Genomic DNA, 23,835 nt, shown 5'->3' on the forward strand with positions numbered 1-23,835 from the left:
TGCCGGCCCGGGCCGGGGGCCGCGAGCCCTGGGCTGCTGCCGCAGTTTCCTGTTCCCGGGAGCGGGAGCGGGGGGGGCGCGGTGCGGGGCCCTTCCCGGCGCCCCGTCGGCGGTGCAGGACGGGGGGCGGCGCCGGGGCCGGGAAGCCCCGGGAGGCGGAGCCGCGCCGGGACTTTCCCGGGGCAGCGGCGGCGGCGGCCGGGCAGCTCGCCGTGCTGGGGCTGGGGCTGCAGGTAGGGGGGCAGCGGGCTTGGGAGCCGGGCTGGGACCGGAGCGGCGGCGCCAGGACGGGGCGGGCGGGGGGGGGTCGCTGCCGAGCGCGGGGGTCGCGGGCGCGTCCTGGCTCCGGGTCCCGTTTCGCGGCCGGCGGGGGCAGGTTGCTCCTTCCCCCGGTTCCCTGTGGGCTCCGGTGCGGCGCTGCGCGTTGCTCGGGGAAGAGGTGCGTGTCCGCAAGCTCTGCTAGACCTGCCCCCCCCCCCCCCCCAACCTGCACCGCAGGCTGATGTGGTGGCGATGCCGCGGCGCCTGGCCGGCATCAAAAGGGGTGTTTCGAGGGTATGAGGGTGCACAGCTGGGACAGCCGGTTAATAGCACAAGAAGAAAGCGGCTCATTTACAGGCCCCCGGAGAAGGAAAACGGAAGACTGGCGGGTGGCTGGAGGCTGCCAAAACCAGCTTGATAGCCACAGTGGGAGTAAAGGCATTTTAAGGCTTTACAGGAAGGGCAAAGGTCAGGCAGCTTTCAGGGAGCGGGGATTTCTCCCCGCCACGCTCGCGGGTCAGGAAGTCGGTTTGGAGGGTGGTGCTGCAGGCAGAGCGCTGCGGGGCTGGCAGCGCGGGAAGGTGCAGCCTCTGCTGGCCACGCACTTGCCAGGTGCTGTCTGGACTGCTCGGACGGAGCAAGGCGCAAAAAACAAGGTCAGGAATTTGGGGCCGTAATTTGCAGGATTTAGCAGGCTCCTGGGGGTACAAGATGCGCACAGAGTACTAGTTTAGAGACGCAGCCAGCGGTACACCCAGGCGGTTCAGAGCGAGGTTGGCGTGCGTTTTTGGGGTGCCCTTTCTCGCAGCGGCTGAACGCTCCCGCTGCAGATGTTAGATAGCAGGGGCGACGCTCCCCTCCTGCCTGCAGGGCGCAAGCTCTGCAGACCAGCCCGCTGTCACGGGAGAAAAGAAAATAGCACCTGCGTTACTAGGTCACGTTCAAGGAGCTGCAGGCATGAAACAACGGCTTTAATCTGCTCTGCTTGCCAGCAGCTGGCCCTCAGCTGAAGCAGTCTGGCTGGCACAGGGAGGCTGGCTCAGCAGCCCGCTGGGCCGTCCAAGAAGGGGGCTGGGACGGTGTCGTGCCCTGGGCCTCCAGGAGAGATGCGCCGGGTACCGGCAGCCGAGGGGATGCTGCCCTGTGTCGGGTGCTGCCTTGCAGCCCTTGGGCGGCGGGAGGGCGAGATGGTTCCCTCCTGGATGTGCAGGGGATAAAAACTGAGTGTGTGACACTGCCAGGTGAAAACCAGGGCCTCCCTTCTGGTCCCGGGGGACTGAAGGGCGACGCCGCTCTGCACAGGCGGCAGAGCTGGCGTGAGGCGGCCGCGGGCTCTTCCAGGAACAAGGAAATGGGTGATGAGCCTTGGGCTCCGCTCCCTGGGCAAGGTGCGTTTCCCCTAGCACACGCCACGCGAGTGTGCGTGCGTAAGGACAGAAAATAGCCGCGTGAGGCACCGCTGCACCCGCTGGGGAGAGGGCCGGAGCGACCCCATGACGTCCCTTAGTCACGCTGTTTGCTGCAACAAGTGGAAGTGCCTGGGGCAGCAATGAGTGAGCTGTGAAAACCCCTCTAGGAGGGATGGGGCTGACTGCAGCGGAGACGGGGAGCTGTTTTGTTTCAGAAGCACAGTCGGTTCCTCTTGAGCGTCTTTGGGCTTGGACCTGAGCAGACCCTGAGGGTAGGGTTAGAGGTGGCTCCAGCACGCTGAGGGAAGGACAACGCTTGTGTCCTCCTTCGCCTCTGTGGGAAATCTGTCCCGGTGGATTAGGCAGTTGGCTGGTCGTGGCAGGCTGAGGATGCCCTGGCGGGGCTGGTCGGTGATTTTGGCTCCAGATGGCCTGACGCTGGCCAGTGTCGGGTCGTGCCCGTGCTCCCAGGGAAGCCCTGCAGGGTCCATCCCATCGCTTTGCAACGCTGGGTCCTCTGCCTCGGCCTCCTGTGTCCCCTCGGCGCCTGCAGGTCCCTCAGCCCCGCTTCCCTGCCCGAGCCCTGCCTCCCGCTCGGAGAGGGGCTGCCGCGGTCTGGCCAGGCTCGCGCAGCAGGTGGGGAAAACCTGAGGCCTGGGGCCGCAGGGCAGCCCCTCCGGAGGTCGCGCAAGGCTGGAAAATCTCCTTGAGGAGGCTGTTTTACTCTTCTCCGCTTCTGAAGAACATGAGTCACGGGCTGAGCAGTCCCCTTCCTTCCCCTCTGCCCCCACACACCCAAAATCCCCCGAGCGGGACCTGCAGCAAACACTGATTCAGAAATTCATGGTATGAGGGCACCGCGGAGTCAGACGCGTGTTTCTTTTTCCGTCGCCCAGCGGTGAGGAGGAATGCGGAGGAAGAGGGAGCGCGCCCCGGCGCCCCGCTCCCGTCCTGCCCCTTCGCGAGCAGTCTCCGGCGGCTTCCTGCCGGCGGGCGGCCCCTGACCCGGCGGGACCCCGTCTGCGGCAGCCGGCGGCGATGCTGGGGCTGGACGGGCTGCTGCGCCCCGCCGCCTGCTCCCCGGTGAGCCGCGGGGGCGGGACGGGACGGGGCGGGACGGGACGGGGCGGGAGGCGCTGGGCCCCGGGGGCTGCCGGCCGCGGAGGCGCTTCCCGGCCTCGGGCGCCCGCCGGGCCCGAGGCTCCCCGGGCGTTTCGGGCGGGCAGGACACGGTCTGCACAGCGCCGGCGGGGCGGCGCCGGGGGCTGGGCTGGGCTCGGCCCGGCTCGGCTCGGCTGGGCCCCGGCGCGGGGCGGCCCGACGGGGCGGGGAGGGGCGGCGCCGCGCCGCCGTCATTTCCCGGCTCCGCGGGGTTTCTAGGGACTTTCCGGCGCGGCGGGGCCTTTCCTGCCGCCGCCGGCGGCCCCGCTCAGCGCCGCGCTCTGCCCGTAGGCCGCCGGCCGGCCCCGCGCCGACATGGAGGAGCCCTACCAGCCCGTGAGTGCGGGGGGGCCTGCCCGCCCCCCACCCCGGGGCGGGGCGTGGGGGCTGGGCCTGCCGCCTCTGGGGTGCGACGTGGGGGTCTGTGTGTGCTCCTAGGGGGCGGGAGATGGGGGTCTGTGCCTGCCTCCTCTGGGGTGGACATGGGGGTCTGTGCCTGCCCCCTCTCTGGGGTGGACATGGGGATCTGTGCCTGTCCCTGGAGGGTGGCAGATGGGGGCCTGTGCCTGTCCCTGGGGGGTGGCAGGTGGGGGTCCGTGTGTGCTCCTAGGGGGCGGGAGATGGGGGTCTGTGCCTGCCCTGGGGGGGGACATGGGGGTCTGTGCCTGCTCCCCTTCGGGGATGGGACATGGGGGTCTGTGCCTGCCCCCACTCTGGGGTGGACATGGGGGTCTGTGCCTCTCCCTGGGGGGGTGGGAGATGGGGGTCTGTGCCTGCCCCCTCTCTGGGGTGGCAGATGGGGGTCTGTGCCTGTCCCTGGGGGGTGGCAGATGGGGGTCTGTGTGTGCTCCTAGGGGGTAGCAGATGGGGGTCTGCGCCTGCCCCCCCCCAAGGTGACAGATGGGGATCTGGGCCTGCCCCCCCTGTGGGGTGGGACAGGGGGGGGTCTGTGTGTGCTCTAGGGGGTGGGAGATGGGGGTCTGTGCCTGTTCCTGGTGGGGGGAGATGGGGGTCCATGCCTGCCCCCCAGGACGCTGGGGGTCCCGGCCCCAGCCGCTCTCACGCTCGGCTCCTCCCCGTCGCCCAGTGCCTGGACGGGATTGACTACGATGACTTCAGTTTCAGCTCGCACATGATGGAGCAGAAGGAGCCCCTGATGGAGACGGGTAAGGGCCCGGGGTGCAGCTCCAGCGGGGTTTCCCCACCGGCTGACTCACCCCGGCAGTTCCCCACAGCGCTGCGTCCTGGCTGGGAATCCCTGCCGTGGGCTGCCCGGACAGGGGCTGTCCTAGCCCCGCCGCTCAGTCTCCCGGGGCCTCCAGGTCGGGCTGAGACGCGTCCCCCGGGGCTCGCCGCTCCCCTCGTGCCAGAGCGCTGTCTGGCCCTTTCCTCCTCAGCCCACCGCTCCCGCTGCTGCTCCCAGATGGGCTCTTACAGCACTGAGGCTGGGAGCTCCTGCCGTGGGCCTGAGGTCCCCACGTGGGCCAGGCAGGGTCCCTTCACCTTCAGCAGCGTCCCCACGCCTCCAGCATCGTTGCTGGGAGCGGGGTTTGGTTATCCCGTGTTGCTCACTGGTGCCTCTCCTCCCTGTCCTCCAGCGGAAGGTCCCTACCTTGTCATCATCGAGCAGCCAAAGCAGGTAAGGACATCGCCCAGGTGCGGGCCGGCGTGGCTGTCACCTGCTGCGCTTGCAGCATCGGACATGGGCTCTGCCCCCCCGGACCCGGCGCCCCGTAGTGCTGGCCGTGGGGGCTGGCGGCAGGCTGACCCCTGCTCTGCCTCCGCAGCGTGGTTTCCGATTTCGGTACGGCTGCGAAGGCCCTTCGCACGGGGGGCTGCCGGGAGCATCCAGCGAGAAGGGGCGCAAGACATATCCCACTGTGAAGGTGAGAGCTGCTCTCGGGAGGAGACGGGGCAGTGCTTTTGGCTGGCCTGTGCAGGCAGTGACGGGGGGGCGGGGGGGTGGGAGCGATCTGTATGTTAACGTTTTGTGGCGCTTAGGGAATCAGAGGGTTGCAGGAGAAGCTGTGGCTACCGTGGGCAGGGGTTTTCGGAGCGTCCTGCGGGCTCTCCGGAGTCCTGCCCTTGCTGGGTGTTGTGCCTTCCTTTCATCTCCCTTCTCCCCGCAGATCTGCAACTACACAGGCATGGCCCGGATCGAGGTGGACCTGGTGACCCACAGCGACCCTCCGCGGGTGCACGCCCACAGCCTGGTGGGCAAGCAGTGCAACGAGGCCGGCAACTGCGTTATGACTGTGGGCCCCAAGGACATGACTGCTCAGTACGTGCAGGGGAGGCCCGGGGCGGGGGCTGGAGGGTGGTCTCTGTCGGGTGCAGCGCAGCTGGAGGCCTGCCTTGTGGCTGTGGGTTGGGGAGGGGGGCTAATGCCTCCAGGAGCAGCTTTTGCTGGACTGGGGCAATGGATATGTTTAGGCAAGGTCATCAGTACAACTTTATCCCCTCAGTATTTTCCCTAGCTCTGGGTCCAGCACCCCCAGCTGTAAAAGCCTGTGCCTGTTTTGGGCTCCTGTCCTCAGGGTTGCGGCTCCCGCTGCAACCGGAGCAGGCTCTGCTCCACTTTTGCAGAACAACTTTGTAGCTAGCCTGTGTCTTCTGGGCTTTTTCGGTAGCCCCAGCAGAAGGCTCCCTGCACGGCCAGCTGCTGCGGCTGAGGCAGGCAGGCTCCTAGCTGGCTCTGGTGGCTTTGCTCCCAAAGGTTACTGGCCCAGCAGCCCAATTTGTAAAAGAGGGTGCTTTCCGTCTGTCTTCTGCCAGAGCAGGGCAGGAGCTGCATGTTCACTGCCACTGCATATGAAGCTCCTCGTAGCTCGTGTAAATCCAGCCACCTGCTGGGGGGCGGCAAATGGCTCAGCCTGGTCCCATTTGCATCCCTGTGGCCCCCCGCCCTCCTGGTTCCCCGCTATGGACTTGCCACCTATGGGAGCCCAGCACTCCCTTGCAGGCATTAGCTCTTTCCCAACATCAAGGACTTTCCCGGCCACTCTTTCCTGGCCATTTTTCCTGCCCACTGTGGCTGCTCTTCCTGTGCATGTTAACCCCTTGCTGCCCATGCTGCACTACTCTGTTTTGGCCAGCTCCTTCCCAGTGCTTGGCAGCCTCTGTACCGCTGTGGCAGGCTGTTCCCCAGCCCTGGCTCCCTGAGATCACAGCAGGCTTTTCTCCCCAGGTTCAACAACCTTGGTGTGCTCCATGTCACCAAGAAGAACATGATGGAGATCATGAAGGAGAAACTGAAGCAGCAGAAGATGCGCAACAGGAGTCATCTGCTGACGGGTGAGGGCTGCCTGGGGGCTCAGCGGACTCAGTGGTGGGGTGCCTGGGAGGAGTGGGGACCTGCTGCTCTGGGTTTCAGAGGAGCTAGTGGGGAGGTGAGGATACCGCTGGAGGGATGGGGTTGGCACGGAGCTGGTATGTCAGTGTGGGGGAAGGGCTAGGGGACTCGGAGCCCTTTCCCCTCGCCTGGCTTGACTGTAAGGCCAGCATCTCCCTCTGCCCGGGGCAGAAGCTGAGCTGCGCGAGATTGAGTTGGAGGCAAAGGAGCTGAAGAAGGTGATGGACTTGAGCATTGTGCGGTTGCGCTTCACTGCCTACCTTCGCGACAGCAGCGGGAACTTCACACTGTCCCTCCAGCCTGTCATCTCGGACCCCATCCACGACAGCAGTGAGTGCAGGGCCAGATCCTGCTTGGTGGAGGACAAATTGGAAATTGTTCTGGAAAACCCTGGAAGAGCCTCTCTCGCCTGCCTTGGTGCTGTCCTGGGCTCTCCCAGGCTGGTCCTTGCTCAGCCCTGGCTTCCTGCCCTCACCAGTGCCCAGGGTCAGCAAGCATGTTGGACTGGGGGAGTTCCCATGACGCAGTCTCGGAGACTGTTGGATGTGGCTTTGTACTGTGCCCTGGGGGTCTGGACGTGCTCACTCCTGCTGGGTGCTAAGGGGTGAACAGACTGCCAGTGCCCAGGCTCCCTGCAGTCCTGCGGGCAGGCAAGGAGGGGACAGGGCAGGATTGGGTAAGGAGCTCACAGACACGCTCCATCTGGCACAGGGGCTCTAAATGCTTCTTCACTCTGCAGAGTCCCCAGGTGCTTCCAACCTGAAGATTTCGCGGATGGATAAGACGGCAGGCTCGGTGCGGGGAGGGGACGAGGTCTACTTGCTGTGTGATAAAGTTCAGAAAGGTAAAAGGTGTTTGCTCCTGCAGAAGAACCTTCTGGAGGGGTTGCAGCAGAGGGTGTGTGTGTCCGAGGGCATCTAGGCAGCCGGCCGTTCAGTCGGAGGGGCTGTAGCGGTCGGGGGGCTGTGCCCGCTGAGCCCAGGCTGGGGCGGTGAGACAGGTCCCCTTTTCTCCCCAGATGACATCGAGGTGCGTTTCTATGAGGATGACGAGAACGGCTGGCAAGCCTTTGGGGACTTCTCCCCCACGGACGTGCACAAGCAGGTACAGGGGAGACTGGGGGTGGCCCGCCATGCCTGTAGGCAGTGAGTGCCCCGTGGCGTTGGGGAGCGCGTGTCCCTGGCTCCGAGGAGCTGTGGGGCCTGATGTCCTTCTGTCCTGCCTGCAGTACGCCATCGTCTTCCGCACACCCCCGTACCACAAGCCCAAGATCGACCGCCCCGTCACAGTCTTCCTACAGCTGAAGCGGAAGCGAGGGGGTGACGTGAGTGACTCCAAACAGTTCACCTACTACCCCGTGGTGGAAGGTGAGTGGGTCTCAGACCTGGGTGCTTCTGGCTGCTGAGATGGGGCTGGCCTGCTCCCCCTGCCTCCTTGGGGCTCGGGCCTGTCCCTGACCCCTCTGCCTGTGTCTCTCCTTGCAGATAAGGAGGAAGTGGAGAGGAAGCGCAAGAAAGTCCTGCCCCAGTTTCCCCAGCACTTTGGCGGGGGCTCACACATGGGGGGTGCTGGCGGGGGCGCCGGGGGCTTTGGCTCTGGCGGAGGTGAGTGAGGCTGTCTTTTTCCCCCTCCCTGCACCCCATTCTGTCTGCCACAGCATGGCCACGGGGAGCTGCCTGCCTGCCTCCATCCTCACCCATTGCATCTTGATCCTCAGGCGGGAACCTCAGCTACCCCTACTCGCCCGGGCTGGCGTACAATAACATCTATTCATCTGGCCCGCACCCCGTTGGGGGCTACCAGGGCGGCGTGCAGATGAAGGCCCCCAGCACGGACGGGGACGGGGGCGACAGGCAGGTGCCCACGGAGAGCACGTACTGCCAGGAGCTGCAGAAACACGGTACGAGGCGGCTGGGGTTGAGCGAGGGCTGGGAAACATCACTTGGGGGTGGAGGGAGTCCCCGGAGAGGCAGCCAGCGGCTGTGCGTGACCCAGGCTCAGGACCCGGGCTGGGTGCCCCTCTTCTCCCTGCCCTGGGATGCAGAATGGGGCTCTCGCTGCTGCTCCTGGAGCTGACGCCCTTCCTCGCCTTCCAGCCCAGATCTGTCACCTGTGGATGCTGGCACTGGCCCGTCGCAACGCCCATGCCCTGCTCGACTACTCCGTCACTGCTGACCCCCGCATGCTGCTGGCTGTCCAGAGGCACCTGGCTGCCTCACAGGATGAGAATGGAGACACGTGAGCGTGCAGAGCCGTGGGCGCAAGGACGGGCAGGGTGGGAGAGTGCTTGAGCCCTGCTGGCCCTGTCAGAGCCCTGCTCCATAGGGCAGGGAAAGCATTGCAGGGGCTTTGTGGGGTGGGGGAGTCCATCCCCATGGAGAGGAGCGGGTGGGGAGGATCTAGAGAGATGTGGAGCTGAGACAAGGGCTGTCTCCTGTCTTTTCCCAGGCCTTTGCACCTTGCTATTATCCACGAGCAGACAGCTGTGATCAAGCAGCTGATTGAGGTGGTTGTTAGCATCCCCAACCAGCAGATCATCAATGTCACCAACAACCTGCAGCAGGTACAGTTCTCCCAGGGTAGCCCATTGCCATGGAGAAGGACTAGAGGGACTATCCTCTACCTTGGGCTGGCTCCTGTTCCCAGATCCTGGGGGCTGGGGTCTCCTACTTGGGCCCTGTGTGAAAGGCATAGGGAGACAGCAGGGCTGAGCATGGTGGGTCCATGGTGGCAAAGAGACTGGTGCTGTGGGACTCAGCTCCTTCTGCAAGTGCTCATGGTGGTGGCATTGCCGTCCTGCAGACGCCGCTGCACCTGGCAGTCATCACCAAGCAGCCCCAGGTGGTCCAGCTCCTGCTGCAAGCCCGTGCTGACCCCACCTTGCTGGACCGCTATGGCAATTCTCTGCTGCACCTGGCACTTCAGGCTGGCGATGAAGAGATGCTGAGGACGCTGCTGGCCCATCTGGGCTCGGCTGCCCCTTATCTGCTCCGTCTGCCTAATTTCCATGGTGAGAGAAGCTGGGAGGCAAGCCCAAAGGGGCAGGGACCTGGCAGGGTGGGGAGTGGTGCTGCTGAGGGCTTGGCCGGAGGCCACTGAGCCTCTCTCCCTGTTGCAGGCCTCCTACCTGTGCATCTGGCTGTAAAAGCAAAGAGTTTGGCCTGCCTGGACCTGTTGGTCAGGAAGGGAGCGGACATCAATGCTGTGGAGAGGCAGGGTGGGAGGACTCCGCTGCACCTGGCTGTGGAGATGGAGAACCTGAACATGGCCACCCACCTGGTGAAGAAGGTACGGGGGGTCCTAGCCTCCTTTCTCTGGGGTTGGTGGCTGTGGGAGAGAAATAGGCCTGAAGCACAGAGAAAGAGGGGGCAGAGCCTCTGCTGGCCCTGGGGGAGGTCCCCTGTGCTCCAGGCTGGTGGGGGCTCTGGTCTGAGGAGTGGGGGACAGCGCCAGAGTGGCCCAGCCTCATGGCCTCCTGTATTTCTTCGTAGCTGGGAGCAGACGTGAACAGCCGGACCTTTGCTGGGAACACCCCCCTGCACCTGGCTGCTGGCCTGGGCTCCCCCACCCTCACCAAGCTGCTCCTCAAAGCGGGTAAGGTGCTGCCCTCCCTGCCCAAGCGCTGCCGCAGGGTGCCCTGCTGTCCCGGTGAGCCCTGGCCGTCGCGGGGCACGGGGCAGGGGCTGGGGGAGGGCCCCTGCCATGCCTGCCCCGACGATGCCGTGCGGCTGAACGACGCAGGCAGTGTGGGGAGCTCACTGGCCGTACCGGGAGCCCCACGCCCTGGGCTTACAGCCCTCAGCAGGCGATGCAGGCCCCATGTGCCTTTCAGCGGCTCAGTGCACCCCTTCCCAGCAGGAGCGGATGTGCTGTGCGAGAACGACGAGCCAGTGAGCCCGTCGTCGTCGGAAGCGAGCAGCGACACAGACGCCGACCCTGAGGAGCAGGAGCTGGGCATGGAGCTGGAGGAGCCGACCCCCGGCACAGAGTGCAGCTCAGACCCCGATCCCGCCGCCGAACGGGCCTGGGGGGAGGCAAGGCCCAGGCAGCGCCGGTGCCACACACCCTTGGACCTCACTCGGAGCCAGAAGGTGCGGGGTGTGAGGGCTCAGACCTCGTGGGGGCTCAGGCTGAGCGTTTTCGGGTGGGCTATAGCAGGGACAGAGCTCCAGGAGATCCCATTGCAAGGATGGCTGAGGACAGACCAGGCCTGTCTTTTGCCAGGGAGCTGGAGCCAACCTGTCCCCTCCTGTGCCCTGGGGAGGGCTGTGGTTTGGGGGCTGTGTGGGGCAGTGGGATGTGCTGGCCTGTGCTGCCGTCCCAGCATGCTGCCCCACCAACTTGGCAGGGGCGGGAGCAGTAGCCAGACTGGGGCGATCTCTGCACTGGGGGATGTTCACATGCGTCTGTCTTGCAGGTGCGGGAGATCTTGCTGCAGGCCTCGCAGCAGAGCCCCGAGTGTGAGCTGCCTGCCGCCCCCCGGCCAGGTGAGCAGGGCCCTCTGCCCATCACCCCAGGCCCATGTGCCATGCCGAGGCAGGGCAGGACTCCTGCCCATGGGTGACGGGCAGCGTATGATGAGCTGTATTTCCCCTGCAGGGAATGTCCTGTCCCTCGACAGTGAAACGCTGCAGGGCTTGGAGCAGCTGTTGAACCAGGACTGCAGTGGCTCAGACTGGACCGAACTGGCCAAGAGACTGGGGTTGTGCAGCTTGGTGGAGACCTACAAGGACACAGCTTCACCCAGCATCAGCCTCCTGCGCAGTTACGAGGTCAGTGCCTTCCCCGGAGCGCCCCAGTCCGCCCCTTCCCTCTGACCCATGGCCAGCCGTGCTCACTGCCCGTCTCTCCCCAGCTCGCAGGCGGCAGCCTGGGGGGGCTGCTGGAGGCGCTGGACTCCATGGGGCTCCACAAGGTCGTGAGGATGCTGCGCAAAACGGAGACGCTGGAGAAGCTGCAAAGCACAGGTATGGGGGGAGCGTGGGATTTGTGGGGGGGTGGTCCCCGCTCCTTGGCCTGGGCCTCTCCCTGCTGACAGCACCCTGCGCTCACTTTGCAGAGATCAAGGAAGACAGTGCCTACGGGAGCCAGTCGGTGGAAGAGGAGCAGCCGCCGGCGCTGGCCCTGAAGCCGTGCCCGGCGCCCCCGGCCGAGCTGCTGCGCAGCCAGCAGCCGCAGGTGCACTGAGCGCCGGGAGCCCGGCCGAGACTCGGCGCCCGGGCCATGGGGCGCCCGGGGGTCCCCGTGGCTCCTATGCAAGTGCCTTCTGGACTTGGGGCTTCCCTGCAGCCCCCCGCCTGGACTTTGGGGGCACAGGGTGCAGCCTGCTCTTATTTAATGGTCCCTCCCCTGGTGAATAAAGGGGGACAGTTCCCATTAACCTCTGCCGTCCGCGCCTCTGGCCTCTGCCTGGACGGGGCAAGGCTTGGGGCAGAGCACTAACCAAGTAGTACCACGCAGTGCCTTAGTTTCCCCTCTCGTGTGGGTCCCTGTTCTCTGGCAGCGATGCAGCCACCACTGTCCCCTCCTCTGCCTCGCGGGGTGAGAGCTGGGGGCCCGGGCTGTGCTCAGCCCCAGGTCTCTTCTGGGGCACGGTGGGGGAAAAGCCACAGCTCACACGAAAACTGAAGAGCAAGTTTTTACTTCAGTAACTGACAGAAGAAGCTGTACAAAGGTTTTTCTCCCTGCCCCAAGCCACCTGGGGCCAGGGTGGATTTTTTTTTTTTCTTCTCTTTTTTTTTTTTTTTGCAATAGACTCAGAAGAGCAGAATAAAAAGTTTGACACATTCGCAAAGTCAGTGCTGAAACCAGCCAAGTCCCTGGTGGCCAAGAACAGCGCCTTTCCAGCCCTCCCTCCCCAGCCCTTGTGCTGTCCCTGGTCCCCGGACCCCTCCGCATGCACCCTCTGCTCCTGCTGTCATGGCTTAAACCCCAGCGCTGCCGGAGCGCCTTTCGCCTGCCTCAGGGTGGTCCCCGCTTTTGGGGCAGTGGGGGCTGCACCAGCCTGCTGCTTACCTGGGAGAAGATGGATCACACGCAGAGGAAGGGGCTCTGGCCCCTGCTTCTCCTTCTCTAGCACAAGGACTTGCCACCTCTGCGCCTGAGCTTTGGACCATGCTGCTGGCTGCACGGGGACGTGCCAGCAGCCGCCGGGTCCTTGCAATACCTTGAGCAGCAGCACCAAAAGGAGGAAAGCGGCTCCAGGCTACGCAGCCCCAGCGGGCAGGGGCCAGCCCCAAGTGAGTGCACTGTCCTAGCAAACAGCCCTGGCTCAGAGGTCCGGCTCCCGGCCAGCCTGGGCCCTAGCCCGGTGCTCCCCCCGCTCTGGCCTATGTGACAGTACTTACATGCTGCTGCCTGACCGGCCCCGGCACTATGCTTACACCCGGGCGAGGCAGAAGGGGCCCAGCCGGGGCGGCCCCTCTCCAGGAGGGTTGCTGGTGCCAGAGCCAGGAGAGGAGGGGGCCAGGCTTGGCAGGCTGGTTGGGGTGCAGCAGTGCACCTGGGCTTAGCTGGCAGCTGGGGGACACGCCATCTCCCCTGGAGTCCATGTAACCCCCCCCCCCAGTGCAATGTCTACAGGAAATGGCTGGGTTTGTTTGTCTTTTTACAATTCCCCAGAAGCATCAAAATTACGTGCCGCCCCCCCCCCCCCCCCCAAAAAAAAAAAAAAAAACTCCCTGATGGTCAGCTCGATCTGGTACTAAAAAGTGCAAAACTGTATCACAAAAAGTGTTCAAAAGTTGTAAGAAAGCAGGCGTGGGAGCGGTGGGGGTGGCAGGGAGGGGGCCAAGCCCCCGTGGCCCTGGCGCAGCCTGACCACCAGCCAGGGCCAGGGCTGGCCCTGATGGAGCTTCTCTGCCCCCCCGCTTCACCGCATCCCACATGGCACAGCGGAGCCGAGCTGGAGGAAATCAGCCCCGGGCTTTTTTTTTCTTTTTTTCTTTTTTTTTTTTTTTAAACACTAGAGAATTTAGCCCAGTCGGTGAGTTTGGGATACTGTCTCCTCCCCAGGGAAGGGAGGGCAGGAGGGGCCTGCAGCCAAGCACAGTTCAAGGGGGGGGTGGGGTGGAGAGGGTCTAAGTCTGATGGAGGCAACCCTATGGGCAGCTCCCCCAGGCCAGGCCTGGGAAGGGTCCTGCTCTGCATCCACCTCCAGCGAAGGGGCCTGGATGTGGCCGGAGGGTGCCACGGACCGGTCTGGCTGGGGCCGCAGCCGGGTCAGGGCTGTCGTGCCTTACGGCGTGTGCCCAAGAAGGATGGCCTCGTGCAGGGTCGCAGCGGGCACATGGTGTCCACCCTGGCACCTGGTGGCAGGAACGGAGCTGCAGTGCAGGTGGCAGATGCCCCTCGCTTACGACTTCTGGGGGTGGCCGGGGCCTTGGCGGCTGGCGCGCTCCGAGACATTGCGTTTGACCTTGGTGCCTGCCCCAGGGGGCTCCACGTTGAGGGAGGGGCTGGAGCGGGACTTTTTCAGGCCATCATCCTCACTGCCCGCTGCGTCAAAGAGCGTAGACTCGAACGCCGCCAGGTCCTCGGAGCCGGCCTTGACCTTGGCCCGCAGCAGCATGGCGTAGGTGCCGTAGCGGGATTTCTGGGGGCGAAGTGGGGCGAGGTGAAGGGCAGGGAAGCACGGCACTGCCCTTTCAGCTAGCGCTCATCCCTGGGGTGCCGGTGGCTCCTCCACCCCAACCGGGAGCAGCACAAGGCCTTGCTCTCTCAGGCCCCTGTCACCCCTCACAGCAAGCTGCCAGCCCTGCCATAGTCCCAGCACCTGCCAGGCAGCCCCTAGCTCCCAAGGGTCCCTCACCCGATGGCGGCAGTACCAGGCACACCCCGGGGTTGGCAGTGTTGTATGGGCGTGAGCATGGGGAGAGGCGGCTCGGCTTGTCGTCAGGGAGCTCCAGCCGCCGGGGGTGGAGGCAGGCAGGAGACCGCAGCACGGTGCCTCCAGCCAGCCCCGGGGCCGTGGGTGCTCCCTGCCACTCAGCGCTCACAAAGACCTCAGGGTGATGCCGCAGTGGCAACAGCGTGTGGGTGTGCTGGGGCAGGGGGTAGTGATGGTGGGCACCACGTGGTCTCCCAGCTCACCTCAAACTCCAGGTACTCTTCCTTCTGCTTCAGCTCCTCGTACTCCTTGCCCTTCACCTTCTTCTCTGGCAGGGAGGAGCGGTGCTCCACCAGCTCCGCTGACATGGTCTTGAACTTGGTCTCATGGCTCTTCACCTGCTCTTCCTGGGGAAGGGTAGTACCATGTCAGTGCCCCTCCTGTGCAACCTTTCAGCTGCAGGTGGGTGCAGTAAGAGCAAGCTGGAGTCCCTCCTTGATGCAGCCAGGATCTCACTTTCTGGCCACCCCCCCCCCCCTTCTTTTTTTTTTTTAATTAAATAAAGTGTCAGGCAAAAGCACAGGCCCTTAGGGACAATCTCCTGCTTCTTGGTGGGCTGGCTGCAGCCTTAAAGCCAAAGAATTTAATCCCCTCTAAAACTAGGCTATTTTTTTTTTAATCCTTTCTGCTCTATGAATAACTACTGGCATGAGTGAGAGCTTGCTAATCCCCCCCTTCCGCTCTCTTTTCAAGGTCCTGGTTGCAGCAGGACCCTGCAGCAGGGAGTGCCATAGGTCCCTCCTCAGGGGGCAGCAGGGAGAGCATCATGGGGCCTCAGGTTTCTCCACGGTCTGACTCCATCAGCTGGCCCTGCTTTGGCAGCTCTCGGCACCCTTTCCCCTTCGTCTGAGCGCGGAAGGAGCAGGGCTGTGGCACAGTGCAGGTCCCTCCATGGGCCCAGACTGGCATTTCTGCGGCGGCAGCCATGAGCTTTCCCCCGCTGCCCCAAGATCCCTCCCGAGCTTGGTGAGTCCCGCTGCAGCCTTCGCTGCCTCCAGCTCCCTCGGCTGCCTCCATCCCCTGAGCACAGCCAGTCTCTCCCCAGCCCCTCGCTCCCAGCAGTGACCCTGGCTGCTGCCCCGGAGCTGTGGCCTACCTGGGACAGCCTGGTGCAGGAGCTGGGCAGCAGCGGGCGGCTGAACTTCTTCTGGGAGCCGATGGCTGCGGGGAAGGGGGGTGCGGAGAACATCGCTGCCACCACGTTGATGCGCGTGATCCAGGAGTGCATCTGTTCAGGGTTCCTGCAGGAAAATGCCAAAGCACTAAGAGAAGGGCCCCAAACAGCACTATCCTCCCTGCCTGCTTTCCCAGCCTCATGCCAACCCCAGTGCTTCAAAGCCAAAGGGACTTGTCCTGTGTGGGGCCTTGTCGTCCCCCATAGGCCTGGCTCTGCCCAGCCATGGCACCTGAGACTTCTGCACCCAGCAATTCACCAGCTCAAGCCACTGCGAGCTCATGAGGGAGGAGGAGATGAGCTGGGCAAAGCACAGAGCTGACATTGTTCCCTCTTTTTCTCTAGGAAGGGCCAGGACAGGAGAAGCAATGGGGTGCTAAGCCCCTTCCCACCCACCTGTCCCTGGTTTGATGAGCCAGGATCAGCGTGGTGGCTGTCCCCAGGGCCTCTGTGGCACAGCCTGCCCTGTTGAGCCCTCTCCTCCAGCAGCCCTGGGGTTACTCACTGTGCTTGGAAGAGGAAGACCCTCCAGTCAGCTGTCCTGAGGTAGAAGACATTGGGTCGCTTGCTGTAGTCAGATGCCCTGGTGGCAAGTGAGTGGTGGATGCTAATGGCATTCTTCAGCTCCTCTTCTGCCAGCGCTTTCCCTGGCTTATACTCCTCCTGAAAGTCAGGGACATTTCAGGGCCAGCTTAAGGCTGCACCTCCCTGCAATTCAGCTCTACGAAGTCACCAGGACTGCAGGCAAGCATCGCACTGGCAGCTCTGCCAGCGATGGGGCTGTGAGCTCAGCCCCCACCAGGCTGCTGCAGGGCTGGCGGGGATAAGGCTGCACGGGCCGCTCTGCCCGTGCAATGCCACAGCCTTGCCTCCAGTTCGTGGGGCTGCTAGAGGAGGAGCTGGGTGTATGTACAGCTCAGGGCCCTGGGCTTGGGCACACGAGGATTGCAGCTTCCCCCCCCACTTCTCTGTGGCTGGGCAGTGTGGCCGCATGAGAAAAGATTTGTGGCCCAAGCTCCCCAGGTCAAAGGCCCACGGTGCCACCTCTCCCCCCAGGCTGCCAGCAAAGCCTGAGCAGGCAGGGCCCTTGGGCCACAGCTGCTTTCATCCCCCAAAGCTGAGCATGCTGGCAAAGGGGACGCCACCAGGCCTCTGGCTCAGGACAGCATGATGCCAAGACTCTGATTACGATGGGATTTCTGATGCCGTGCTTGGGAGCCCCCCCTCTGCGCTCCAGCATCCGTAGGGACTGCTGTGACCAACCTCCACCAAAGCCCAGGGTTGGGGAGGGTCCTCGGCCGGGACCCTGCCGCCGGTCCCAGCTCCTAGCCTGCCCTGGATGGGGCAGCCCGCTGCTCCCTACCTTCTGCAGGTAGAGGATCATCCCCTTCAGGATGGCGTGGAACGGCTTCCAGCCACGCTTGCCGCGGGGGGCTGCCGGGGAAAACAGAGCAACCGGGACATCAGCCCAGGCCGAGGAGGGCAAGCCAGCACCCCCCCTCCCCTCCCCCAGCACGCTCTGCCACGGTGCACGTCATCCCACCCCGGGGACGGGCTGCGCGCCAGCACTGTGCCCGTGCACCTGAGCCCGTGTCGGCCACGTGCTGGCAGATGGTGCCGCGGGGAGGGGGCTGAGTGCTGCCCCCCGGGGCTGGAGCCGCTGAGCTCGGTGCCGCGCTGCCCGCCTCGCTGCTCACCCGCGCTGTGCTCAGAGGGGCCAGGGCACGGCGGTGCTGCCCGCCAGGTAATGCTGCCTTCGGAGGGCAGCAGCCTCTAATCATCTCAAGGAGGCATTAAACAGCTGGGGCTCAGCGAGGATTTTGCCGTGCTCACAGGGAACATGCCTGGCAGCGCCCAGCCACCCACAGCCTGAGCTGCGGCTCGGCTGCAGCGCCGCGGGGTGCCCTCCTTCGCCCGCGCTGTCCCGCAGTGAGGCCGGGCCTCCCGGGGAGCCGCGGCACCTCTTCATCTGCCAACCTCCCCCGCGCCACGGGCAGCGGACACACCAGGCCTGGCCGCCGGGTCCTGCGGCTCCTCTGCCCGCTGCCGTCAGCCTCTGCCCAGCCCTCGCTGTCAGGGCGGACAGGCAGTGGAGGCTGCTGGGCTCCCAGACCCGTGCACTGGATAATGCCTGTCACAGCCTGACGGACACAGTTGACACTGGAGGATGCCTTGATGCTTAATGCCTTCAGATTCAATGTTGTGACTCTTGCCCCGCTCCCACCATGACAAATTCTGGGGCTCTCCACTGCCCCCCAGTCCCCCCCAGCGAGTCCCTCCCGCGGGGTGCCCGGGCACCTACTTTTCTTGCAGTCAGGATCAGCGTGGATCTTGCGCACTAACAGCCCGTGCTTGTAGGTGGCGATGCTGGGGTCCTGCGAGAAGTCCAGGAAGGGGTTACTGCAGCTGCTGATGCGTTTGATGGACTTGGGGTTGGGGTCGGCCAGCTCTGAGAGGGACTTTCTCAGCTCCTCTTCATCTCTGCAGGCACAGGTTTTGTCAGTGAGGATAGGGAAGAGTTTGTTAACCCTGCAGGGGCCAGCAAATACCCTGCCTCCTCCTTGCTGGGGCCATTTTCAGGCCTGGCTCCTCGAAGGGAGATGACGGGCAGCAGACCAGGCTGAGGTGTCTCCCATCACTGCCATGCCTTTGGGAGGGGACCCTTCTCCTGCCACCTTGGATACCGCCTGGCCCCTCGAAAAGAGGGCGGCATGCGGGTGTCTGGGCCACGGAGGAACAGCGCCCCGAGGCCTGGCACCCCCTGCGCCCTGCAGGCTCGCAGGCCCCTGGCTGGCAGGGCAGCGGCCTGGAGGGAGCAGTCCCGAGGGGACACCTGGCTGGTGGCGCCCGTCCTTGGGCGAGCGGCTGGGGCAGGGGCACAGAACCAGGCAGCGACAGTACCGCTCCCCCGCCCCGGCATGAGGATGGGGGAGCCGGAGCTTCTGCCCCCCCCCCCCCCGCTCATAACCGCTCGCTGCTAATTAAACCCCTCAGCATCTGCCAGCCGTCTCCATGGCAGCAGCCCGACCGCATTGGCTCAGCGCTGGCATTATGCGCCGGGCTGATTAATCCCCGCAGCGCGGGCGCTGCCGCTCCTGCCGCGGGAGACGGCAGCGGCGGGCGAGGGCGCAGGGCCCAGGCGCCGCCACGGCCTCCCCACAGCCGAGGCGCAAAATGGCCCACGTGGCCGATGCCGTGGGGACGCAGCCCAGGCCGGCACTCCCGCTTCCCTTCCCCGGCCAGGCCCCCTGAGCACCTGCCAGCTGCAGCGGGGCCGGGGCGAGCGAGGCCCCCGCGGCGCCGGAGGGGGTGAGAGAGCTGCCCCCGCCGTCGGTGCCGCTGGGCCCTGCTGGGATACTCACATGGCCCATTGCAGCTTCTCGTTCTTGATGGAGCCGTACAGCGCCTGCGGAGAGACAGAGCGCGGGGTCAGCCGGCGAGTGGTGCCTGGCCGCGCTGGGCAGGGGGGTACGAGGCCCCGCAGGGCTGCCCTGCGCCTTGGCAGCCTCTTGCTGGAGGGACCCGCGAGCAGCAGGGAGTCCCCGCTGCGGGGAGCAGCAGCACCCGCAGCCCACGGGAGGGAGGACCCCGCGCTCTCCGGCACAGCATGGCTGGGAGGACGTCCCCAGGCACGCGGGGCAGGGACCCGTCAGCCCAAGGCAGCGGGACGGGACGGAGACAGGAGGGCGGCAGCAGACGCTCGGAGCTGGTCACACGGTGCCGCTGGCAGAGGGGGAGGCAGGGAGCACGCCAGGCTGGCCCAGAGGCACCGGGCAGCGAGGTGCCCCAGTAAGGTCCCCACAGGTGCCTTTTGCCCACACCATGGGACATGCAACCCCATGCACGACTGGGGCGCTGCGTTGGGTCATGGCCCTCACGGCATCCCGTCCCGTGTGTCTGCCCGTGGCGGAGGCACGGAGTTAGCAGCACGAAGGTGCCTTCTCCAAGTGTTCCCAAACCCCTGGGAGAGGTGTCGTCCCTGCCCCAGGGTGGCCCAGGGTGGCCAGACAACACACATCTCACTGCGCATGTTGGCCCGGGACAGCCCTGGGGGAGACCGAGGCTCCAGCAGCCACGGACTTCGACCAGGCCACAGGCCTTGCAGCACTCACTGCTCACTCACTGCTGCATGGGCTTGGAAAAGACTCAGTCTCTCACCTGATAACGTCTATCCGCCCCAAGGCATGAGCCAGGCTGCCCAAAAGGCACCTTCTCAGACACCGGGCGTGCATCGAACCAGGGAAACACACGTAGGGAGGACAGTGTATGTAGCCCTGACCCTGCACCCCAGGATGCTCTCAGACTCGGGCACTGCCCCAAGTGCCACAGTGAGCCGCACCAGGTTTGGGGTCTCCTGCTCCAGGCAGATCTGGTGCCCCCAACACAGAGGACACAAAGGGATGGTGGTGGGGCCGCAGAAGGAGAGCAAGCCTCTGTGCCAGGACTTCGGTGGTGCACATCCACGCAGCACCTCACTCCATGGGATCCCAGCCTGCAGCGGGGGCCTCACACAGCAAATGACCCAACACAAATCCTCCCCCCCACACAAGACATCTACTTTCCTGGGCTATCAGAATATGGGTGCTCCACAGCAATACTCCTTGGGCTGAGACGGCCTCCAGACTCCCTGTGAGCATGACTAGACTTCACCAGACACTTTAGCAGGGCACTGGCTCCCAAACCTGGCACCAAGTCTCTGCCCGACATGGGATTTGCAGAGGCACCACTGCGCTGTCATTCATGAGGCCCACGAAAGAGCTTTTGGCTTTTCTAGGCAGGATGGGTGTTTGGATACTGCTGGGCAGCTGCCCCTCTGGGTAGTGACAGCCTATCCCCACACACCAAATCCTCTCCAACATCTCTGAAACTCTCTGAGTTTCCCTACTGGCCCAAACGCTTGCAGAGCTCGGCTAGGCAGGGTCTGGTGCCCGTGTTTCAGCACAGAAAGACGCTAAGTACATTTGCAGAGGGACGGTCTAGAGCCCAGTTCCCAGCTCTGCCCAGGTCTGAGCTGAGCACAAGTTGTGGGCGCTCAGCTCAGCTCTGCAGCAAGGGAGGCTGGAGAGAGGGTTTCAGACCAGTGCTTGCAAAGAACCTGAGACCAAGGAGCTTGACAGATCTGCAAGGCATCATCCTTGGAGGAGAATAATTGAGTTTTGCACAGACTGTTCAGGCGGTTGTCAACATCCATCACTTGGCCGAAGACTGCTGGTGAGAGATCTTGCTGATGGCTGATAAAGTATAACTGCAGGCATGCAGGGACCTGGGAAACCCAGCCAGCAGACAAGCCCGAACAGTGTCTGGGCAAGGCAAATCCATCACTCCACATGGGAGATGTAGCCAACTAGAATGGAGCAGGGACAAGGCTCATTATGCTTTTCCTGGTCAGTGAAATGCTGGCTCAATACCAACTTGTTTTTCAGAAGAGGAAAGGGGTCTTCCCTATCTGCAGATGAAGAACAGGGTTCAGTTGCCTGCTGAGAAGACTCAAGACTCATGACAAGTGAGACCTGGGCCCTGTTTATGCAGCCCTGGCACCCGAGGAGCGGACACTGAGGTCTGGGAAGGAGGGACCTGCTGGCAGTTTGGCAGCGAGGCAGCCAGCGGAGCAGAGGTTGCAGATACATCTACAGAGCAGCCTGGGGAAAAAAGGAACCAAAGTCCTGCAGAATATGACCTGGTCATGGAAAAAGAGCAGGAGAGAGAAGCAGGCCTTTGAAAAACAATGTATATGGTAAGGAATCATCACGGTAACAGAAGGGAAGGGCTCTTACTCACTGATGGGGGTTCGGCAGAGAGAGCCTACAAACCAACAGAAACAGAGACTAGAAAAATGGCACAGAGAGGTGGAGACTGAAAACACGGGAACTGCAGAAAAGCTCCTCAGAAAGAGCTGTGAATAATCATACGGGCCAGGGTGCTACACGGGCCAGAGCGGCCGCTGGCAGAACGGTACACGCAGCTTGGATTCGACCTGTTTCAGTGACCACATACACAGAGGTCAGCTGTTTACGCCGAGGAACGGAGATACGAAGCCACTGAGCCCGGAGTTTGGAGGGCAGAGCGAGCCGGGTAGGGAGCTGCGCTGTGCTGGAGGGGAAGGAGGCCTCCTGGAGCACAGCCCCGTGCCAGGCTTGTGGGAGGGTTTCTGCTAAAACACAGAGTGGAAGAGCTCATGCCAGAAAATGCTTGGGGAGTAATTCTGAATGAAAGCGACGTCTGCACACTGCCGGAGAACGGCCCAGCAGAGCAAAACACTATAAAAACCTGGGCTCCAGGACTGTCTATGAACACTTCAAAGGACAAACTGCCTTGCAGCTTCAAAAGGCTCGAGCAGCCCTGTCACAAGCCCCGACAGCATCACACAGGCCTGCTGAGGGCAGAGGCTGGGAAGTGCTGTCACCTCAGAAACAGGTCACGGCGAAGCGGGCTGGCCAGCACGCCTCGTGGCTCGGGGACACAGAGAGACAAATAGGAGGGCGGGGGGATTGGGGAGGCAATACAAAATTTTACAGCTACACTTAAATCCTGCCAAGACTCTGCCTGGCCAAATGCCATCCCCAGCTGCCAGCTGTTTGATGCCTTGTACGAAACGAATCTGGTGGGCTCAGTCCAACTCCTGGCTGAGAAGATGCAGTGCAACCGCAAACTGTCCCCACTTTTCTGGTCCCCCAGCAGTATTGCTGTCTGTCTGTCCACTAAACTCCAGGCTCCTTGGCACAAGAACCCTTTTTGATGTGGCAGACTAAACTGTCTGGGCTCCTGAACACAAGCTCATGACAGCTGCATCAGTAGGGGCCAGAGGCGACGGCCTCACAGCTCAGCTTACTCTCCAGGCTGTCGTTGCCCTCTGGACCCCCAAGGAGCCAAAAGGCTGGCGCTCCTCGCCGTCCCTGAATTTGCAAGGGCTGCCCAAGAGAAAGCAGGGCAGAGGGCTGGCCCTGTGCCACCAAGGTCGATCCCAGGCGTGGGTTTGTTTGTCGTCACAGGGCTATGAGCTCACCACTGCAGCGCGCAGGGCGAGGGAGCAGCTCTGCCCTAGACGGGAGCAGCTCTGCCCTAGACGGGAGCAGCACCAAAGAGACCCAGGAATACACTGTCCCGGTGGCATTTCTAACTGAATGAACGACCTCTTTCTTCTGCACCCTCCGTCCTGAAAGGGGGCTGACCGCACCTCTCCGAGTGCTGCTCTAACAAATGTTTCCAGGAGGGTACAGAGACAACCAGTCCCTTTTCCAGGGTGCTGGTTCTTGTGCCTCGCAACGTTCAGCTCCCAGAGCTGCAAGCTGCCCTGTGGGGGTCAAGATTTCTCTTCTTCCTGCTGGCACTGAGGAAAAGTCACGGCCGTGTAAGATTTTGCAAAAGAGACTTCACAGCTACAAAGTACCCTCCCTGCAGATATCCTTTCTTTCTCTGTGCCTGGCAGCGTTTCAATATGACAACTCAATCACTGGCTTTCCCCAACTTTTCCTCTGCAAAAATCTTTCTCTGCGCCCAGCCGCAGAGCCCTGTTGGCCCTCAGACAGTCAGACCCCTCGGCTGCAACGCTACAAATGGCACTGTCAGATCAGTGCCTCCGTCAGAGCGGAGAGGCCCCGGTCACACCTACGTCAGGTCCCTCATTCACCCTTGCAGCAACCCCCTTCCCCCTGCCGCCTGTCTGCCCCACACCACCCGTGCTCAGAAACGGCCCGTCGCCTGCACGCACCAGCCCTGTGCGCCCCGTGCCCCCATCTGCTCTCCTTGCACAGGTGCTGTGGGGCAGAACGAGAAGCCCCCATCCTTCCCCCTGACCATTGCAATGGGGGCTCATGTTAGCCCAGAGGAGAAGAGTGACTTGGGGACAGACTTTCTCGCCCTTCGTCAGGGCTGCTGTGGGGACAGTGTCCTGTGCGTCACCTGCAACAGGGCTGAAGAGCAGGCGATGGGGAATGGCTGCACACCCTGCCCAGCGCCTGGGACTTAGCAGCCTTCTGAGCCACACCAAACTCTTAAAACACTCCTTGCCCAACGAACGGTCCACAGGGCCATTGCTCCCGAGTCCCTTCGCCCCCTCAGTGCAGCCCCATAGCACGGGAAGCGCCAATCCAGCATCTCCCCTCCAACCGCATGTTTCCATCCGAGTGCGTCACAACTTAATGCTGCCCCCAGACCGTACTGCGCTATGACAGCATCGCAGCCTGTCACCGCTGCCATGTCCCCACCAGGCTGGCTTTGGCCACGGCGGCCGCCCGGCTGGCCCCGGTGGCACCCTGCCTGCGTCGCCCAGCAGCACGGCGGGTGGCCGGGCCTCTCCTCGCTGCCCTGCCGCGGGCAGGCACCCGACGGGAGCAGGAGATGCCCACAGCACCCTCTGCGCTGCCCCCCCGTGTACGCGCACCGGCGCAACTCCTCCAAAACCGACGCCGACTTGCACCAAGCAAGGTCCTGGCACTAAAATGCCCTTTTTTCTGCCCAGAGAGCCCCTCCTTCCTCTCCAGGAGGGGAGCCGGGCTGCCGCGCCGCAGACCCCCCCCCGCCACCCCGGCTGACCCAGACGGGCGCCAGCGCCCGCGCTGGGCTGGGCTGGGCTGGGCTGGCGGCTCCGGCC

General features: G+C 63.8%; 2 protein-coding genes across 5 annotated transcripts in view; one reads left to right on the forward strand and one right to left on the reverse strand.

Annotated features, from left to right (window-relative positions):
• Positions 1-156: 156 nt before the first annotated feature.
• NFKB2 (nuclear factor kappa B subunit 2) lies at positions 157-11,568 on the forward strand. 3 transcript variants are annotated; one of them, XM_064513943.1, is made up of 24 exons: positions 157-233; positions 2,567-2,753; positions 3,123-3,167; positions 3,919-3,997; positions 4,430-4,470; positions 4,619-4,717; positions 4,961-5,112; positions 6,019-6,125; positions 6,355-6,513; positions 6,923-7,027; positions 7,202-7,287; positions 7,412-7,550; positions 7,668-7,787; positions 7,901-8,083; positions 8,280-8,421; positions 8,632-8,746; positions 8,986-9,193; positions 9,302-9,471; positions 9,675-9,777; positions 10,042-10,274; positions 10,601-10,670; positions 10,783-10,955; positions 11,039-11,150; positions 11,243-11,568. In XM_064513943.1, the coding sequence occupies exons 2-24, from the start codon at positions 2,709-2,711 to the stop codon at positions 11,368-11,370; spliced, it is 2,814 nt and encodes a 937-aa protein (XP_064370013.1). In that variant the 5' UTR covers positions 157-233; positions 2,567-2,708; the 3' UTR covers positions 11,371-11,568. The 3 variants fall into 3 exon arrangements, with proteins under 3 accessions (XP_064370013.1, XP_064370015.1, XP_064370014.1); XM_064513945.1 differs by lacking the exon at positions 6,355-6,513; XM_064513944.1 differs by lacking the exon at positions 2,567-2,753 and having other exon boundaries at positions 158-233.
• A 240-nt stretch (positions 11,569-11,808) lies between these two features.
• Positions 11,809-23,835, reverse strand: part of PSD (pleckstrin and Sec7 domain containing) — a 46,962-nt gene continuing 34,935 nt past the window's right edge. For both annotated transcript variants that reach the window (XM_064513942.1, XM_064513941.1), the window contains exons 11-17: positions 18,608-18,651; positions 17,548-17,726; positions 16,609-16,679; positions 15,751-15,908; positions 15,168-15,312; positions 14,275-14,418; positions 11,809-13,777 (exon numbers count right to left, since the gene is read on the reverse strand). In XM_064513942.1, the coding sequence (XP_064370012.1) occupies positions 13,538-13,777; positions 14,275-14,418; positions 15,168-15,312; positions 15,751-15,908; positions 16,609-16,679; positions 17,548-17,726; positions 18,608-18,651 (981 nt within the window). In that variant the 3' untranslated portion in view covers positions 11,809-13,537. The remainder of the gene's footprint in view (positions 13,778-14,274; positions 14,419-15,167; positions 15,313-15,750; positions 15,909-16,608; positions 16,680-17,547; positions 17,727-18,607; positions 18,652-23,835) is intronic.

Source organism: Dromaius novaehollandiae, chromosome 6 (genome assembly GCF_036370855.1).
Source record: "Dromaius novaehollandiae isolate bDroNov1 chromosome 6, bDroNov1.hap1, whole genome shotgun sequence".
NCBI lineage: Eukaryota > Metazoa > Chordata > Aves > Casuariiformes > Dromaiidae > Dromaius > Dromaius novaehollandiae.